This window comes from Harmonia axyridis, chromosome 3 (genome assembly GCF_914767665.1).
Source record: "Harmonia axyridis chromosome 3, icHarAxyr1.1, whole genome shotgun sequence".
Classification (NCBI taxonomy): Eukaryota; Metazoa; Arthropoda; class Insecta; order Coleoptera; family Coccinellidae; genus Harmonia; species Harmonia axyridis.
Window position 1 is genome coordinate 28,399,734 of NC_059503.1, and position 21,173 is coordinate 28,420,906.

At 36.5% G+C, this 21,173-nt stretch overlaps 1 protein-coding gene across 5 annotated transcripts in view; it reads left to right on the forward strand.

The window, feature by feature from the left end:
• The window catches only part of LOC123676546 (LIM/homeobox protein Lhx1), a 94,254-nt gene that overhangs the window by 23,329 nt on the left and 49,752 nt on the right, over positions 1–21,173 (forward strand). For 4 of the 5 annotated variants that reach the window (XM_045612497.1, XM_045612498.1, XM_045612496.1 and 1 more), the window contains 2 exons: positions 4,577–4,772; positions 16,566–16,801. In XM_045612497.1, the coding sequence (XP_045468453.1) occupies positions 4,577–4,772; positions 16,566–16,801 (432 nt within the window). Of the gene's footprint in view, positions 1–3,109; positions 3,230–4,576; positions 4,773–16,565; positions 16,802–21,173 lie in introns of those variants that run through there. The other variant, XM_045612500.1, reaches the window with a different exon arrangement.

Consider the following 21,173-nt stretch of genomic DNA (forward strand, 5'->3'; position numbering starts at 1 on the left):
TATTTATTTGAGTGAGTCAAAATTCGGAACGAGCAAAACCAAACTTTCTCTATCCCTCCATATTCAGAGACCCCTAAAAATCTCAAATCTCAATTAGCAACAGTTCGATCCTTTCACAACCTTCGGCATCTCATCATCCTGCAATATAAACACAGGTGGCCGAGCGTTCCGACTTTCGAAAAAAATTACTCTGATCCCATCACTTCTGCGCCGTTTCCATGACGTTAAAAACGTTTATACGAAGCGACCATAGAAAAAGCTGCGCCACCGACGACGCGCTACTCGATCTATGAAATGCCGATTGCCGAACGATGCGGCAACCTATAATTTCGCCAAATCGCATAAAAGGCAATACAAAAGGTACGTGGGCGCACAAGCGGCGGCCGCGATCGCTAAAAATCTAGTTATTTACACTCGGACGATCGAGAACGAGTCCCGGGATAAATCAAACGTTTCGAAAACAGTCGGACGTAAAGGAGATAAAGTGTTCTATGGGCGTAAATCATAGAGCGTTATTCGTTTATCTATGGACGGTTCGCTGAAACAAGCGGAGAGAATGTTTTTGAGCGCTCGTCACAATGTTGGTAAATTTAGAAAATTGAGCCGGGAATGGTCTCGAACAAAAAGCACATTATCAATGATAAGGTAAACATAATAATTCCTGAACGGTAGAGCTATAGTCTGTTAAAATATGAGACGGGTCCTCAGAGTAATAAACATAGATAGAGGGAGCATATGTCATTTTCAGTGAGCAAATTTTGTCCCCAACATGAACTATCAAATTTGGCATGAAACGCGCGGAAATGAAAACATCAGTGATACGATATTTCACTCAATTCGCGAGTTTCTCCAAAGAGAACGCACTTTTTATGTCCCAAAGTGAAGCAACGTTTCATATCAACTCAAAATATATTGAGATGAATACCTAAATATATCAGAAATTCAGAAAACAAAATTCAAGCGCGCCAAACGACGTGAAACGACCGATGACACTAGAAGAACAAAAGTTGCCAAACCTTGGATTTCAGCTGTTGATACAGAAAATAATAAATATTCTGCTTATTATAAATTCGACAATTCAAATTCAAATTTGCATATTTAATCGGGAATCACTCAAATAAATATATTTCATTCAATATAACATTCATAACAATATAGTAAAATTGTGGATTGAAAAATATATCGCAATCCGACAACGTAATCTAACCATGTTGGGGACATGTAAAAATTGCGCATACTCTATGTATGTTTATTACTCTATGGACGGAGCAAGTAATCGTACAGTTTTACCCCATATTAATCTACAAATATTATATTCAAAACATCCCCACATAAAAAGTATCTCAACAAGTAAAGTTATAGATTTTCTTTCTTACTCTTCTGTGAATTGGATATACAAATCACCAATTAAAAATTGATATCCTCATTGAGTTGTGAGTACGATCCTGGCAGTATGTTAAGGATGAAGGAGGGATAGGATTTATGACCGTTTGACCTATAACAGTAGCCTTATGCGCAAATCATGCGATTTACTTAGTTTATATTGCTCCTAGTTGCATTTGAATTGAAATGTAAAATTTGCCTGGTAAGCCACAGTTTTGGCGAAACAATTGTCGTAAAATTTAAATTTGTGAAAATTAAGTGTAAGTTAATTTCGATCAATTAAATTCATTAAATATTAATATGGGTCGAATGGCGAAAAATGTCAATTCGACTTTCTATTCGCAAAGTGGTGGGCAGTACGATCGCTAGGCCCTATATTGCGAAAGGTTCGAAATTTTGTTCACTAGCTTATTTCAGAACTGGAGATTCGATCGAGATGAAAATTTGCATTCAGATGAAAAATAACAATTTCAAGCTCCATTCGAAATTTCAAGTTGATTGCCTAACCAGAACCAGAGAAAAATTTAGAAAAATATCGAAAAATTTACCCAATATTTCCGTGATCTCAGAACTGAGTTCAGATTTTGGGTGTTGCTATGGAAAAATATGAATTCCACGCCTCGTGAAAAATTTCCAACTGATCTCAGCATCAGGACTATAGAAAATTCGAGAAGAATTTTGCAAAAGAACCCCTCAATCAGGATGAGATTTTGCGTTTATATTAAGAACAACCGAGAGAACAACAGTTTAAAGCTTCTTGCAAAACTTACAGTTAATAGCATCTTCAGAAAGATCGAAACTATATCAGAGTACCTATCGAAAAAATCTTTCAGCGGCTGTACATCCTTCTGAGTTGAGATTTTGCATGTAGGTAACTATAAAATTTCAAGTTTTATGCAAAATCAGGAAGCTTTTTGGCACTCGTCCTTGTGCCAATTGCACACTTGGATATATAGAGTTCTCTGAACTGCACGGCTGAAATTGGCTCATGAATGTACTAGCGCTCAAAAGCTCTAGATTCCATGTCAGAGCTTTTTCCATTTTAAATGTGTTCAGTTTTCTGGTTTAGATCAATAGGGACTTCATCAAGGTTCTGTACTTTTCCCCTACTTTCATGTGAAATATCATTGAGATCTTTCAAAGCGGCCTAGATTCTTCGGTTCCTATAAGCAAATCAGGCCAGATACCATAGATAGTCGATACTTTTTGTGAGTCTCAAAAACGCACCCATATGCAGATTCCAATACAATTCTACCCTTTCCCGCTTTTTTCTTGTTCAACGATAAGAACAATACATGGTTACGTACGCCTAATAACCTGAATGCATAACATAGTGACTTCTTTCTTAAACCCTAATTTGAATAAAACATTGTTAGCGCCACTATTGTTCTGGTTCTTCGATCGGCACACCACATCATGTATAGATATAGCTGACATTTTTCTGGTTCATATACCCTTCGGATACTGTGGCGCGATATTACACATCTTATTGTGCTCTCTTGTAATTGAATCAGAACGATTGTCTTCGATTTCACAGATCAATGTAATGTGGTTACATGATTGGATTAGATTTGCCAATAAGGTTTTTTACGCTTCCATGAGTTGTGCCTCATGTGTTGGAATGTGTGGTGAACTCGTGAGTCGTGTTACAAACCTGATGTGATTGTGTTGAGTAGAGTGTGAAGAGAATAATACATATTTTGATGCCGTAATCAGTTATATCGTTTTTTTTTTCGATAAAAGCAAAATAACAAAATTTGATCAGCAACGTGTTTCCAAATTATACGTTTTATTTGCTGTCGATTGAACCATATTCATTGATAGCTGAAAATCAACAGTTTCAGAGGTATTTGAATTGTGTTTTCAAAAAATTTCTCACCTCACTTCATTTTTCGTCAATTTTTTCTGCGTTAACCAAGTTTGATTTGAATTTTGGATTATTTTCTCCAGAAAAGGATATGATATGTATGGAAAGGGCTAAACTGTGCTGTATTAGATATTGAATAAGAATTAGTATAATCTCATAATATCCCATTATGAAATGTTAAGTATAAAATTGAAGGAAAAAGTCTAGAAAACACTTCTGTTGTTGGAACCTTGTATATTAAATCATCCGGTTACATGTTTTGGCATATTCGCCATTCTGAAGATTCTGAAAAAAAATATACTCTTAGGTACAATATATGAAGTTGAGCGAAAACTTAAAGAAAAGGTGAAAAAAGGTGGATAACATAATTCTACAGTTTGGTTAATTGCTCACTGAAACTTACGATTTTTAGGTTCCATAGTCATATGGTAAAACATTGATAAAATAAGTATAAGTCACAAGGTGAATTAGAAATATAAATAAATAAATATTAAAAATACACTGGTTAAAGAGGCATACTGTGAAAAGTCAAAAAATATAAAATGACAAACAAAACATAAACAAAACAAAACTGACGTTCATGTTGACGGATTCCTCTTCTTCCAATCAAGGTTGACCCGGGTGTTAAATTTCCTTACGATGCAGTGGCGTCCTCGAGGAGCATCAATATAAAATTTTATACGTGTCTTTAAAGTTGTTTGTTAACATAGCATTTAGTGTCCTTTATTCTTTGTTCTTTATATGTTGTTTTAAACATATGAAGAACATAGTAAATTTCTAATATAAATTCGCCTGCAATTTTCAAAGTCCACAATTTATGTATGACAAAATTATTTAAAAAACTTGCCAAATTTCTTCTTTATTCCCTCAAAAAAAATTTCGTTAGAATGCAGGCACAAGTTTTGTTTCAGCAGATTTTGATTAATGACAATCATAATTTTAATGTATTAATGGTTGTTTTTGTCTAAAATAATTAATTAATTATAATATATCATGGCATAGCAGACAATTTTTCAATTCCGGAAAAAATACTTTCAACCTTTGATTCTGGAAGAAGCGGTAGCTCAGTTGGTAGAGCACTGGACTAGTAATTCGGAGGTTGTGGGTTCGAGTCCCGCTCAAGGAGGTACTTTTTCCGGAATTGAAGAATTATTTGCTATACCTTGATATATTAATATTGATACAACATATGCCACTCAGGGCAAGTAGAGAATGGGAAGATAGTGGATTATTTTTCATTCTAAATTGTCCTAACAATAGTTAAATTTTTCGTCGATATCTGAACTGAATTCTTACATTTCTTATAGACTTTTTTTTTGTTTCCAGGTCGTTGCGAACCAGCGGCCGGGATGTTGATAGCCTGTGCCGGTTGCGACAAACCTATCCTGGACAAATTCCTCCTCAACGTCTTGGAGCGGCCGTGGCATGCTAGCTGCGTCCGCTGTTTCGACTGTCACGCACCACTCACAGACAAATGTTTTTCTAGGGAGTCCAAGCTGTTTTGCCGGAGTGATTTTTTTAGGTAAGTAGAGCTAGACATCATTCAATTTGATTTAGTTACATTTTCCTCACCAGCGTTCTAAAGATTGTGATTGTATGTACATATACTAATGAGTACATACATGTACCTTAGCTGCAGATCTATGTCTTTTGAGCGGTATAGAGTATTTTTTCTGCTTATAATCTTGGGCATAATTTAAAAAAATCTTCATCTGAAGCTAAAAGATTAGAAGAAGAGTTCATTTATGATTGACCATCAGTAATTCTTATAGTTAAAATGTTTACTAATTTTAGATATAATTCTTCCATTACTGTTGAACAATCTTATGAAATAGCAAACTAAAAAATAGTAATTTACGTAACAAGTCCGGAAAATAGGGTTTTTTTGGACGAATAGACAAAATTCCAGGACGAGCGTAAGCGAGTCCTGGAAGTCTGTGAGTCCAAAAAAACCATTTTCGGGCGTGTTGCGTACAATATTTTTTCGGCAACCATGTAAAATAACACTATCGCTGCTGCTTTCCATATTTTATTGCGATTGCGATCAAAAAACATGCAAATTTTTTGACAACTAATTTCATATGAACTGTCAGCCGTTATCTCGGTTGCTATGGATTCTATGATTCTTTTCCGGCCTAGTCCGGGAAGTACGTACTTTCCGGACTAGGCCGGGAAATGCTACTTTTTCAGAGAAAAAGCGTCCGGGAAGTGAGCACTTCCCGGACGGTTGCCGAAAAACATTATTACCGACGTCTTTGAGGTATTTAAGGCAGAAAAGATTTCATTCTATTCGTGTAACGTAAAAAATAAGTAGTTTCGTGAGAGAGTTTGCATTCTTTTTGTATTGTACAATTCGCAAATCATTAGATGTACAACCTTTCTTCCGCTGTTTTGCAATAGATGGCTGTAGCGTTAAGTGATAGTCGAAATAAATAGATCGTTGATGTAATCCAATAAGCTTAGGTCTTTGTAAACATAACGCCATCGAAATATTATTCGATTTGTGTCTGCATCATAAAGTTATTCTCGATTAGATATGACAGCTTACGAGCTAAGTTCTCGTCATTTGCGGGAGGTTTTGATTTTCTGCTTTAATATGAAGGAATCTGTGGCTGAGGCTCATCGATGATTTTGAAGTCGAAGACCAGCATGGCGGTAGAAGAGAGAAGTTTTTCGAACATGCAGAATGGAGGCATTACTCGATCAAGACTCGTGTCAAACGCAACAAGAATTGGCAAGATCATTAGGAGTGACGCAACAAGCTATTTCCATAACGCCTGATAGTCATGGGAATGATTCAGAAACAAGGAAATTGGGTGCCTTACGAGTTGTATCCGAGAGATGTTGAACGGAGTTTGTTTGCTTGTGAACAGCTGCTTGCAAGGCAAAGACGGAAGGGATTTCTGCATCGCATTTGGACTGGAGACGAAAAATGGGTTCATTGCCAAAATCCTAAACGCAGAAGATTATGGGAATATCCCGGCCATGCTTTCACATCGACGGCCAAACTGAATATTCACGGTTCCAAGGTCTACTCAGTATTTGGTGAAACCAGCTCGGCATAGTGTATTATGTGTTGTTAAAACCGACTGAAACAATCACAGGCGATCGTTATCGAACGCAATTAATGTGTTTGAGCCGAGCATTGAAAAACAAACGGCCGTAATACAACGAGAGACATGATAAAATCACATGCTCGACCCTATGTTGCGAAAGTTGTCAAGACATACTTGGAAACGTTGAAATGGGAAGTCCTACCCCACCCGCCGTATTCTCCAGACGTTGCTCTCTCGGACTATCACTTGTTTCGATCAATGGCACAAGGCCTGGCTGACCAGCACTTCCGGTCTTATGAAGAAGTAACCAATTGAATCGAATCGTGGATCGCTTCAAAAAATGACCAGTTTTTTGAACGCGGGATTCGTGTGCTGCCCGAAAGATGAGAAAAAGTAGTGACCAGCGAGGGACAATACTTTTAATCATAAATGAATAACAAGTTTTTTACAAAAAAGCTTTCGGTAAGAACGGCGGAAGCTAAGTTGGACGCCTATGTATGTAGTTGCTCTGACATGTTATTTGTGGCCTGAAGCCTGTTGAAATTATGTCTTGGAAAACATTGAAAACCACTGGTGCGTATAAAACAAATTGGCGTATTCTGATCGAGTCAGTCAGAAACGTATTAGTAGATCGGTATGGGTGGTCGTGCGGCAACTGTGCCTCCACTGGGCCCGATAGTTCCAATTTTGTTGAAATTTCCGCCGTAAAACAGGCTTAATGTGACACAAATTGCCCCACTAAACCCAGATATATAGACGCGTAGAATTATCCCTGTCGCCGACTTTTATATTAGACGAATTAATTTTATGAATGCGTCGGCAGTTTTTGATTCTGTATTTGAGTGAATGTTTTTTTTTATCGGCTGTCATCGGTAGGGTCATCCAGAAAAATACAAGTTCGAAAAAGTACCCATCGTTCTACGTAGGGATTCATTAAGCCAAGTAGCTAGACATTTTAATCAACTACCAAATCAATCTCGTGAAAAATTACATACTTGAGCTTGATTTGACTTGATTTTAGATATTTATAGCTTGACTTGATATCAAGCTACTTGATATTACTTGAGCTTGATATGCACGCGTCGCACGGCATATATTTATGCAATCTCGTACGCGCTTGCCGCTTAGAGTCAATAAGGGGTTTCTTCTAGCTCCGAGAGACTGAAGCATTCGCCAGTGTAGTTCATTACTAGTTCTCTCACATTTCTATGAAATCTATTGGCAGATTTAGGTAGTTTCAGAATAGTTATTTATAATACAAGTGCAGAAGGCATTGATATTCTTCCACGAGTTCAAAATTCAAAAACGAGCCACGAAGTGGCGAGTTTTGGAATGAACGAGTGGTAGAATGAGCCTTCTGTACGAGTATTATACATTATTTTCTCTAATTCATTGCATTTTCATTGAAATTAATGAAATATTTCCATAAATATAATTTAGTGATTTTTGCATTGAAAAATGTTGGTTGGCAGAAGTGATTTCTTTAAGGCAAATTGATGAATTGACAGATAAAGCCGTAGCGGAAAGTTCGGGAACCAACATAGAATAATAAAATATAACCATGAAAACTGTGCGTTTCTGATATATTCTCGCACGATTTTGTTCTACAAGATGTGGAAGAATGAACGGAATAACCACAGAATTAGAGAAATATCTTTCCAAACTTGGCCAAACAAAGATTTTTTTATCAACGCCAGCTCCTGTTGAAAGACAATTTTCCAGAGCTGCTCTTATAGCTACAAAAACCCGCAATAGGTTAGGCGACAAATCTATAAAATTCCTCATGTGTCTTAGATCCTGGATGGAAAATTGTGAAATCAAACGAAGATTGGAGTTTTCTCCATATTGAAAAGTTTATTTTTTATTTATTTTCTATTTTGTTATGATTCATAGTGATTTAATTTATGTTTCTATTTCAAGAAAGTTGATATTTTCGGTTCTTTCATACGATAAATTTGATAAATGAAAGTGTGTTTTGCAAGGTTCCTTCTCATTTCATCATTTTTTCATTGTTGTAACACTGCACAATAAAACTGCTAAAAATCAAGTAGCTTGATATAATTCAAGTACTTGATAAATAAATACTTGACTTGACTAGAAATTGAAAAACTACTACTTGATTGAGCTTGACTTGAAATCAAGTCAAGTTCAAGCCAAGTAGTTTGAAAATCAAGCTGAGCCGTGAATCCCTTGTTCTACGCTACTGGACCGTTGCTACATGGAGTTACGAGGTACCAAACATCTTCACGGGTATCACTTGTGGGTTATACACGCATCAATTCGAGACAGTGAAAACTTAAAGAGCGTAGAAGTGAAAATGTGGCAACTTCTTTGTTTCCGATTCGATCCAGCGCACGGTATGGGAAACACAAGAAAGCAAGACTAATATTACGAGATTCTAGGAATGTCGACGCTTCAAACAAAGCCTGATGTAAGCAATCGTTCAATAATCCGCGATTCAAAAATGTGACAAACAACAGATTTGTTTTAGCATAGCTCCAGACCTCAGAGTAATAAACATAAATAGAGGGAGCATATGTCATTTTCAGTAAGCAAATTTTGTCCCCAACATAAACTATCAAATCTGACATGAAGCGCGCGATAAAGGAAAACATATCAGTGATACTATATTTCACTGAATTCGCGAGTTTCTCTACAAAGATCGCACTTCTTATGTCCCATAGTGAATCAACGTTTCATTTCAACTCAAAATTTATTGAAATAAATACCTAAGTATATTAGAAATTTTAGAAAACAAACTTCAAGCGCGCCAAACGATGTGAAACAACCGATGACACTAGGAGAGCAAAAGTTCCCAACCTTCAGCAGGTAGATACAGAAAATAATAAATATTTTGCTTATTATAAACTCGATAATTAGGAAAAATATCGGATTCCAAATACTCATTTTGCATATTTGATTGAGAATCACTCAAATAAATATTGTAGGATTTCACATATGCCTACTTATGCGTTTCGTCCCTGGCACACACACCGGACTCATCAGTGTGACTTTGGTATATTTGTGTGTGCCGTGTCACAGACGCTTGGGGAATTTATTATTATCGGGAGCCGCCGGGACTCGAACCTGGCACCTTGTCGCATCTCGGTGAGTGAGTCTACACTCTTAACCTCTAGGCCACCGAGTGCTGTGTTTATTATTGCTATGTGGAGCTTTATGAGAAGCCGCCACAATATATTTAATTCAATATAATCTACATTAATAACAATATTGTAAAATTGTAAATGAGTTTTGCTCGATGAACTGAACATCCAGGTTTCAAACAGACGTCAAACTGTCTTTTCGGAAGACAGAATTAAATCTGGATCGAAGAATTGAAGGTTAGCTAACGCTTAATTTGTTTTCGTTTGAAAAATGGATAAAAACGAGTACCTATGTCAAAGATAGAGTCAGCAAAGTAAAAAGCAGTCGGTGAAAGTTCTGCATGGTGTAGGTATTGTTCATTGACTATCTTGACAGAGCTAAACTATCAATAGTGAATATTGCATAATGTTATTGAATCGATTAAGTGCAGAAATTCAGAAAAAAAAAGATCCTTTCTCTTAGACAATGCTCCTCGTCAGAAAAAAGGTTCGAAAAAAGACGAATCTTTCTGCAAAAAAAGTAATTGAAATGTTAGAGGAGCGTCGGAGATACATATATCTTGAGGGTGATGGCTTTGCTGACGAATAAGAGACAATGTTTTTTTTCTATTAGGCCCGCAACTTATTGAGTCAAGTGTTATTGACTTCGAGTAATGTAATTCCGCGGAGTTCATAGAAATTCAAGAAGGGAAAAAGAGTCTATGAATAAAATTACGATACAGCAAGAGGCGTGGAGATGAAACGCTGCGGGTGCGTTCCGAAATTCACCCTCGTCGTATATGCGATATCATTTTTCATGAGTCGGATTGGTCCCTAACAAATTGCTGCGTCTGTGCCTTATCTCAACTGGAGTGGGTTGACTCTGTTATCTCAGGCAATAAAGTCATCGCGTCAAACTTAATTCTTATCAAAGGGCAGCAGTTAGCTGCTGATAATGGGTCCAGACAGAATAATGAAAGTGAACTAGTAGGGAGGACGTAGTTTGGGGCAGGAGAGGACTAGGGGGAGGGAATTAGACTTGTCTGTTCGAGAGATAAGATATTCAACTTTTTTTCGTATCGTTCCTAATGGGTTGTTGCCCTTATTTTTTTATTTTAGTTTTTGACCTTAGTGAATCACTATCCAGTCATCATCTAAATTTATATAACTCTATCAATTTCATAAACCTCCACCAGACCTACACAACATCCATGACCTAACCAGTATTAGAACCCGGTACCTTCCGCACCACAAGTCGACTGTTAATCCACTGCGCTACCGAGGTAGTCTGCACTCGATTTAAAATATATTTCTTGATTGGGGATATCAAATGATGATATTTTTACAAAGAGGGGGTAAAATATAATATAAAACTCTGAATATTTCGGAATTTTTCTGATTGTAAAGTTCCACATAATGAAAAACAGTACAAAAGTTCAAGAAAAGTGCTCTTCTGTTGCGAAGTATTTGAATATATATTGGGTTATAAATAGGAATTCACGCCTTGGCTTTATATTCGAGCTACTTGGCTTAAGCTTGACTTGATTTTAGGTCAAGTAGTAGTTTTTCAATCTCAAGTCAAGTATTTATTTATCAAGTACTTGAATCCTATCAAGCTACCTACTTGATTTTCAGCAGTTTTAATGTGTAGTGTCACATAAATAAAATATTGATGAAATGAAAAGGAGCCTTGCAAAAAACAGTTGTACTTATCGTAAAAAAAGGGCAAATATCAAATTTTTTGTAATAGAAACATAAATTAAATCACTATAAATCACGAGATAAATCAAAACAAAGTAAAAAATAGAAAATTAACTTTCTTAATATTGAGAAACCTCCAGGCTTTCTTTGATTTCTTAAATTTCCATCCAGGATCTAAGACACATGAGGCATCTAACCTATTGAGAGTTTCAGTAACATCTTTGGAAAATTGTCTTTCAACAGGAGCTGAAGATGCTGGCATTGATAAAAAATCTTTGACCAAGTTTGGAAAGATATTTCCGAAAGTTACAAAAATCTACCAATAGATTTCATAGAAATGTGAGAAAACTACTAATAAATTCACATAAATACTTCAGTCTCTCGGAGATCGAGGAATCCCCTTATTAAGTCTAAGCGCGCACGAGTTTGCAGAAATATATGCCGTGCGACTCGTGAATGTCAAGCTCAAGTGATATCAAGTAGCTTGATATCCAGTCAAGCAATAAATATCCAAAGTCAAGTCAAGCCATACTCAAGTAAGTAATTTTTTACGAGCTTGATTTTCAATTCAAGTAACTACTTGGCTTGATGAATCCCTAGTTATAATGTATAGACATTCGGAAATTTGGAATTGAACAACTCATCTTGTGGACTGCCTTACGGTTTTGTTACATGCTTGCTTTTTCGGCAAAATCCTATAAAAAATACGCAATGAAATAACCTGGAAAGATTGATCTCTCTTTTACCAACACAGCATAGAGGTAATTGATGCTAATGACCATTAGAACAGTCATGGATTTATTCAGTACGTTACATACATTAGATGTTTATTCAACAACAACAACAAAAAAATGCATTACAAACTGCATACTAGAATCTACACACAAATTCAATATTTTCACTATCCAAACATAATCAAAACATCAATCACATATTTTTTCCGAAGGCAACTTCATTGGCGAGTCAAATAAATTGTCTTGTATGGAAAATTCATGAATCAACAAAAAAAAGTCAATCCAAATCATTATTCTTGAGAAGAACAAAAAAAGAAACAAATATACATTGATTTAGTAGTTGACTGTTTCATAATGATTGTTATCATAGACACCTTACTACAGTGAAAGCGTGTGACAGAATTTACCGATAGAATAATGAGGGTAGGTACTTCTAGGGGAAGATGGTTCAAGGAACAACTTCAAAGAATTATTTTATCGTTCAAAATATCACTTGTCGATTCTCTTTCTCTTACATTCTCCCTTCATCCCAAAGACTCTCCCCATCAAAGAAATATCACCAAAACTCTCGCAGACGACACAAATATAGACGAGATAAGAGCAGAACTGCCGTTCTATACGGCCTTCCTTCAGGAAGATAAATATTTATCTTGAATTACGCAGACACGGATCCCCCTTCCCCTAACCATTAAACCCCTGGAAACAAGGGATCGCGGGGGCGTAAGAGATATCGTCCACCCCTGTTTTACTATTCATCGTTCTCCATAGTCCCTCAGAAGGCAACAACCACTTGATTTGGCCAGTTATGAAGTAGATAAAGTGCACTCTCATTTATTTATGGTAATCGTTGGCAGTTTAGGTCGGACCCCACTATAAAAAGATTGTTCTGCGTATGTATTTAGACAGGAACAGGGACGGCTTGGCCAGTTCGAAATCTAATCCGGAAATTTGTACGCACTGAGGTGGTATGTTAATTGTTGATGAGTTTTGGATTGTTGTTATCAATGATGGACGTTGGAAGAAAACTGTAACTCTGCATTTTTATCATTAAAATTTAATCGGCTGACAGAAATAGTTTAAATTTTGATTATTGTAAGACACAAACATAAATTGATGTGTATTACATAATGGGATATATAAATTAATTTTTGTTCATAAATATGTGATAATCTGTTATGGAAAGATTCAACCATAATGAGAATTTGATCAACAAATACATCATATAATGAATTAGAATTGTGTATTGGCTCAGTTCTGGAGTAATAAATTGAATAACTTCCTAATGATAATGGTTCTATTCAATATAGTAACGATCTTGAATAATTTGGGCAAGAAGTGAAGTTATACCAAATAAAAAGGAACAGAAAATACCTAAACAGCCTCTTATAATATACCATACTGCATAAAGTATTTTTAACTGCAAAACATCGTAGTTTCTTATGTGGATTGGAACACAAATGTCCCTAAGTTCAAAACATATGCGGCATATAGTGTTCAATATCAAGAGCTTATAAAAAATGATAATAACGATATATTTATCATGACCTCTTACCCTGTATCTATAATACACTTTCTCATTTAGGTTTTCAACCTTCCTCTTTAGGAATAATATTTCCATCAAGTACACTCAGCTTTCAAATGCCATGGTAATTTTCCTACAACTTCGTTTGACTCGACTCATCCAAATATGAGAGCATCATACTCGTTTGAAGGTTTTCCTATAGTTATCCGGCTCCCTGAAATGTTCTACATTCGGGGATTTTGATCCAATAGCATTATATATTTCAATCATTCAAAGAGTTTTCCAATAGAAATTAAACAATTTAAAATAATTATAATGGCGTATTATTTTTTGACTTTTCTCATCTCATTTGTGTTCAGAAGGTTCGTTCATTCAATCATCGAAAGAAACATTCAACAATGTTCAGAAATTGTTAAGTAGTTTTATCAAAATTAGTGCTCATTTGTGAATACTGAGAATTAAGGAAGAATTCATGGATGATATTATTCAGTTAATCTTAATCAAGTACTTTTCGTCGTATCGTAGACAAATTTCAAAGTGAGTTTTCTTTACATAATACAAGAATACCAACACCAAGGACAGACAGAACCCTACTATGTCTACTATACGTCAAATAGTGAGTAACTGCATAATGTCATCCATAACTTCTCCTTGAATTTCTCTCAGGATTCACAAATGATCACTGATTTTGATAACACAATTTGAATATCTGAACGTATAGCTGAAGCGTGTATATTAGATATTAACTTGATATTCAAGATACTTGATTTGAAATCAAGTCAAGTTCAAGTTTAGTAGTAGTTTTTCGATGTCAAGTACATGTCTAGCGTTGATAAAAAAATCTATGGCCATTTTGCCAAGTTTGGAAAAACGTTTTCGTGCCTCTTCCACCATTCTAAAATATCTTCAGAACTGTCAGCACGTGGTTCAGACAGGAATTTGTTTACTTCATTACGGCAAACCATTTCATTTGCTTGATTTACAGGAGATTTCTTGAATGAACTTAGGAGATAGATGTCAAACTCACCTATTTATCCTTTGAAGATGATTATTTTGTGGAAGCGAGCTCGCACGTGCGACTCTTGCATATCAAGCTCAAGTAATATCAAGTTGATATCAAGTCAAGCAATACTTATTTCAAATCAAGTCAAGTTCAAGTATTAACTTTCACGGGCTTGATTTTCAAGTCAAGTAGTTGGTTGAAATATCAAGCTACTTGACTTCATAAATCTTTAGTGTATATTTGTAATGACATAACCTACTTCATACAAAAATGACATGAGAAATGTCAAAAATACATGCACAGTGTTGCCAATATAACCATTATAAATTCCTATTGGAAAAACGTAGTAGTCGTAAGATGATACCTTGAAATTATACAATCCTCGATATGCCAGCAACGTTTAATGTTCCAAATCTCACCCTATTAGAAAAACTCGGCAATATCCGTATCGTGCAACGACGACGCAATACTAGCGCACCTGCCAAAAGCGCATCGGCGTCGACGTCGAGACGCCAAACTGCCGTGTAGCGTCACGTAATTTTCCAATTAGCGGCGACTAACTTTAGGTCCGGTAATAAAGGAGATTTAAAGTAGAATAATCGCTCTAGCAAACGTTCCGTGACAGGTTGAAAGGTGGGCGGTGGAACGTGCGAAAAAAAAAACGACGCGCTTCCGTGCCCGCGACACCGTGCGCGCGTGCGCCACTGTCTATTTCTGGATTTCCATTTCGCGATCGGTTGAGCGAGTGATTGTCGCAGTTTGCTTGTTCTATTGCAAGTTTTCGGTATTTTTATTATACAGGGTTAGAACTATTTAGAGGGGCACTACAGGGATATCGAAAACCGTTAGAGATGCAGGGTGGCTTACATCATAAAAAAATGGCGTTGTTTAGGGATGAGTATGTTGGTTTTAACAGATCCAAAATATCTCCAATGGTTCCCGAGATATCTCGAAAAAACTGAAAATCGAGATTTTCTTTTTTTCTGTATAACTCATTTGTTTTTCGAGATAACTTCACGAAATTTGGTTTGTAGCCATTATTCAATATTTTGATTCTAATGGTGTCGCCAGATTTTTTCTGTTTCCCATTGTTTCAGAGATGCGATAGTCAATTTTTTTTTCTAATGGACCACATATTGATAACATACTTACACCACTATTAATAGCAGAAGAACACAAGAAACTTATTTTTTTTTGTTCTTTACCATATATTTAATTTCAATGAGTAGTTTCTTAAGAAGTGTGAAAAATTCACAGTGTCTTCAGCGAAAATATATGTGAATTAAATAACATTAAACAAAAATAGTCCTTCAATGATCAAGTTATTCAGCTTTGTTTTTAAATTTTGGGTTTTTCAGTTTCTTCAAACGATCTAAATTTCCTCTGATTAAGTTACTATATGCTACTTGAAAGTCAATTGTTATTTAAGTTATTTAAGTCAAGTGATCAAAATGATACCGCTTCCTAAGAATATATGATAGGTATTAATTTCAATTCATAAAGTATTAGGTAGGTATACAATAAATGTTGGCGGTGAAAACAATTTATTGAAATCGTAATCACGTATTGCTTCATTTGAGTTTCATATGATCTGGAAAATTAAAATTTGCCTACTTGGTTTTGTTTCGATTTTAATGGCTCGTGGGTATCATAGTTATTGTTAACGTAAGTGTGATATTGAAATAAAAACAAGTTAAGAAACATAATTGGCGGCAAATTAGTGCAGATTTAGTCAGATTTCGATTCGATTCCACTTAGGGGAAAATAAATGTGAATTCTGTAAAATATACCTACCTTTTATGAACTTCAAAATTGCCTTATAAGGTATCTAATTCTTATTCCTCATCTGAAATGTTCACTTTGCAAATTTCCAAATGTAATTTTAGAATTATATGGTACAGTAATTAGGTACCTAAAGTTTCAAGTTTTCTGTTCATGTTAACATACGAGATCTATTTTCTGAATTGGGAATATTTGAAGTGGTAGGTAGGTATCTCCTACTTCCGCTTGTCGAGTTGTTATGAACTAAGGAGGTTCGTTTCTACCAAAAATAACCCAAAATAATATAATTCTTTTAGACAGTTTTTTCTAACCGTTTTTTTCTGGAAAAATTTTCCATTCAAACGTTTACGTTTGACACCATTATATTATCTTGTTTTTGTTAATTATTATTCATTTTGTAATTTCATTATTTTAATTTCTTTTTTTTGTTGCAGGCGGTACGGAACCAAGTGCGGAGGTTGCGGGCAAGGTATTTCGCCAAGTGACCTGGTGCGAAAAGGTAGAGACAAAGTGTTTCACATAAACTGTTTCACGTGTCTGGTGTGTCGGAAACAGCCCTCTACGGGCGAAGAACTCTACGTTATCGACGACAGCAAGTTTTTGTGTAAGGACGATTATTTAAACGGTAACAAGACGGCAGTGATACCATCCGGACCTCCACACCACCAAGGTAAGTCCTTCAACCCTGAAGACGACTAAATCAACAAAAACTTTCAGCGTTTTATCGATCGAATCGTTTGCAACCGTTCAAACAATTCTCGAACTTTCCGTCAACTTCTCCCTCCTCTCCAGTTCTTCCCCTAAAACCCCAAAAAGTGCTGGCGGCGATCTTCCCTCCCCTTTTCAAGTCGAAGATCGAACACAGATAATCCCGATAGGCCCCTATCCTAACGTGGACGTAGTTGCCGAGTTGATAGAGAACGTTCGATCCCCACCAGCTCTTACCGGGTCGGGGACTGTCGCGATTGGTCGACGGGGAAGTAGGGGCGGGTCGTCCCATTCATTTCGCCGCGATGGCAAGGTAACCGAGCAACTTGAGAGCGGAGGAATGTCGTGAGTTATAATCGCGAGAGGGATAGGCGCCTGCGCGGCCTGTTGTGGGGTTTATCGATGGGTACAGCTGATAGGGTCGACTGGAGTGTGGAATCCACACTGTGGATATTGATGACTGTTGTTGAAGATTGTATCGAGAATACTTCGATACAATCTTTTTAAAGATTGGTGTCGAGAAACAGAAATTAGTTTGTATTTACGAAATACGTGTAACACTTTCTTAAAAGCTTACTTCGAAGTATCGACCCTGAAATTTGTAGGTTAGGAGCGTCTTTTAGACTCAAGGGAGTGATTTTTCAATATTTTCGAAGACGCTCCTTAGATTTTATGCAGGATATATTTCTCACATTTTAGTAGCTAAGCGAATGAATCGATTGATAATACGATATTTACATATCAAATGAAAACTCAATTCATGATGAAATGAGATAAGTGAATGCCTCTTACTTACCTACCTTGATTATTTATTATCCAACAGGATGAATATTTGAAATCGGCCGAGAAAAATGAATATGTTATGAAATATCAGGTAGATATCTAGGTACTTTCAATCCCAAAATCGAATGAAAAAACCATCCACCTACCCTTGAAATTTTGTACGAAAAACATTTGCCTCAGGGCTGCCGCCAGAACCGGCAAAAGAACCGTTATATCGGTCATTTTTCCGGAGTGCCAAATTGTAGGAACTCCTACAATTCGGCTATTAAATGACTTTAATGCAACGAAACATACCTTTTGTTACACAAATTTTTCTTTAGTGAAAATGCCACTCTTTGTAATGAAATAAAGAAATTGCCAAACGCCAATTTTATTGAAATCGAATAGGTGAATTAGGCAATGATCAGGACGGCGAAATTTTATTCTGCCGGGGCGTCAAAATGTCTGGATTTGCATTTATACCTATAGCTTGAGTAAACGAGATTTATGAATTTTAGAGTTAAAAATCGGATAAATCAATATAAAAGAATTATCTTGTACCTAACATGAGAATATTCGATGGCAATGAATCAAATAAGTATTTTATTTCGGAATGATTGACCCAGATGTCCCAGTGTTCAACCCCCCCATGATTCAACTCTAGTTACGCCAATGTGTGTATGAGTACGTGTCTGCTCTCTCATTGATTTTTTTCAGTTACACACAAACTGAAAGCTTAATGCACCAACTCATAATACCCGTTTCGCGCTTAACTGTCACAAACGTCATAAACGTGTCTAGCGCCTCCGTCGCACTCCTCGGCGAAACAATGAACGAAGCCTTTTCGGCTCTGATAAATCAAGACGGCTGTCCGCGATCCGCGGAGACAAAAGAAAAACGCGTGTGACGCAACGTTGATGCCGTGACGGATCGTCAATGGGATTCGAATCGGCGAGAAGCGAAGGCCGCGTCCAATCGATTCGATCGAACGGGTTCTACGAGGACGATGGTGAAGATTGTGCGAACTGGCGCCCGTCAGATTCTTCTAGAAATGCCGGCGTGGGCGGAAGTCGACTAGTGAAGAACCGACACAGATTTTCTGCGAGTATATATGGCGTGTTTCTCACGGTTTTTCAACAAATTCTTGGATCTACGTCTACAATCGTTCTATAGTACCTATATGGTATATTCATCTTAGCAGTGACGCCATAAAACGTTTAGTAGCACCGTTGCCAGACTGTGGTTTTTTCCAATTTTCACCATTAAATCATAACATCTGGAATTGGTAATCACAACATTCTCTTCTTTGAATTTGTGAATTTCGTATTCGATTTTTCTTCCTTCTTCATGTCACCCTTTATTTCTATTTGGTTCTTCGAAAGAGGTATTTCCTCTTGTCATATCTTTCTTATTGGGATTTGTATTATCTTCCTTAATTCACTATTATCGTGCTCTTTTAGCATCTCTTATGTCTTATTTATTCGTTTTTATTTCCTCAACTGTTTCAATTTTCAATTCTTGTCTGATTTGTAGGTTGCTTATACATATACCATGGGGCGCCAACCGCTGTTCTGATTACTGTATTTCGTAATTGATCTTTCTTATTGTCTTTCGTATTACACCAGGTTAATCCTGCATACGTAATGCTTGGTTTTAGCACTGTATTCATTATCTTCAGCTTGTTTCATAGGGAAAGTTAACTTTCTGTGTGAGTAGCGAGTAGAGTCTTCTGTGCAAGTGCCTTGCCCTTTTCGTGTTTTCTTCTGGCTGTTTGCTAAAACTCATTCTTCCATCTAGAGTTACCCCCAGATATTTTTTTTCCATTCTTATTTTATATTTTGACGTTTCCTGGATTCTCTTTCTTCACTGTTGTTGCTCCAGAGTAGATTGCTGAACTGTTTTCGTCGTATTCACTTTGAATCTCCATTTTTTTAAGTATTCCATCAGTTTATCTAAGTCTATCTGTAACTGACTAGTTATTGCTTTTCGTGTTCTACTGTGATTGTAGATAGCGGTGTCATCTGCAAACTGGGCTATCTTGCATCTATTCATTTTTGGTATGCCTGCCATATATAAGTTGAACAACAGTGGTCCTATCACCGATCCTTGGGGAACTCCAGCTTCAATTTCTCTAATCGTCGACCTGGTTCTATCGATATTCACTTTAAATTTTCTATACTAGGTACAATTTTATTAATAGCTTAAAAAAATAGCATTGGTTGTGAATTTCCTCAACTTTAATTTGTATATCACACCTTGATGCCACATTTTATCAAATGCCTTTCCAATGTCCAAGAATATTGCACCAGTGCCCGTAGAGAGATCATTTTGCTCCTTAATATTTTCGGAGAGTCCTACCAGTTGGTGGATCGTTGAATGCTTTAATTGGGAAATCCAAACCGGTGATCTGGAATTATTTTATTTTCTTCTACGAAATCTGTCAATCTTCTGTGAATTAATTTCTCTAGGTGTCATTTTACTAATTGCCGATAATAGGCTTATGAGTCCATAGTAACCGGAATAGAGTCGGAATAGACTTGGTATACCTACCTATATTAATTTGAGCAATGTCATGACGTCACAGATGACGTATCAGAGATTCGCCAACTATATCTACCTTGAAAACGCATTCAAAATTTGTGTTGTTATCCCTTTTTTACATATGTTGTTATCCCTTTTTTACATATGTTGACCTGATTTTAGATTTTTGTAACTTCTTAACGAAAACGAATTGTTTATATAGAAAAAAAATTCAGGATGAGCACATCTATCATTTCATGAGAATGTTTTTGAATTTCGATTTATTCACCAGTTTACAACGGAACGTTCAGAATAGATTCTCGATAAATAGGTATATTATCAGCAGCTGAAAAACCAACAGTAATTTTCCTCCAATTGCTGATCGGATATAGGTTCCTACTATTGCAATAAATGGACACAAACGTACCAACTCTAATCTGTAAAAAAAACATGTAACTATATCGCGGCTACGAAAAAAAAAAAATAAACGGCCGAACATGAAAGAGAACGTCGGCAATCACAAAGGAAATAGGGGTGGGGGTTGAAAGGGTCCGCAATCGCAAATCAATACGTTAGTTCCAGCACGTCGCTTCTGGGGGCAGAAGTTAAAACTCGCATCCAGAGCTCTTCTGGAAGGCTGTAAAAACATATCGCTTTGTACCGAGCTGTTATACCGTGCGGGCAAATATTATTTTAAGGGGGATTTTGCATTGCGGGATCCTAGAGGGCCGCGGGCAGAGGAAACGTCGGGTTGTTTGAGGGCTACAAGTACGATGCGCGCTTTTGTTCGGCTGCTTGACGTTTGGTGAGAACGCGAAAGTCAAGATGTCCTAGCTGTGCCGACAGGTGGTGATGTTTTTTTGCATGCGGAGAAAGAATTGTGGAATTTTTCTCACCTATCAATCTACTTTGCATTCTACATATGATTCGTGGTGAATTATTCCCTTTAATGATTAAAATATTTCGTGTCTTATTTTTTTCTTGAAATATGTACCTCAATGCCATACTTAATACATATGCCATGCCATACTTAATACATATTATTAATTATC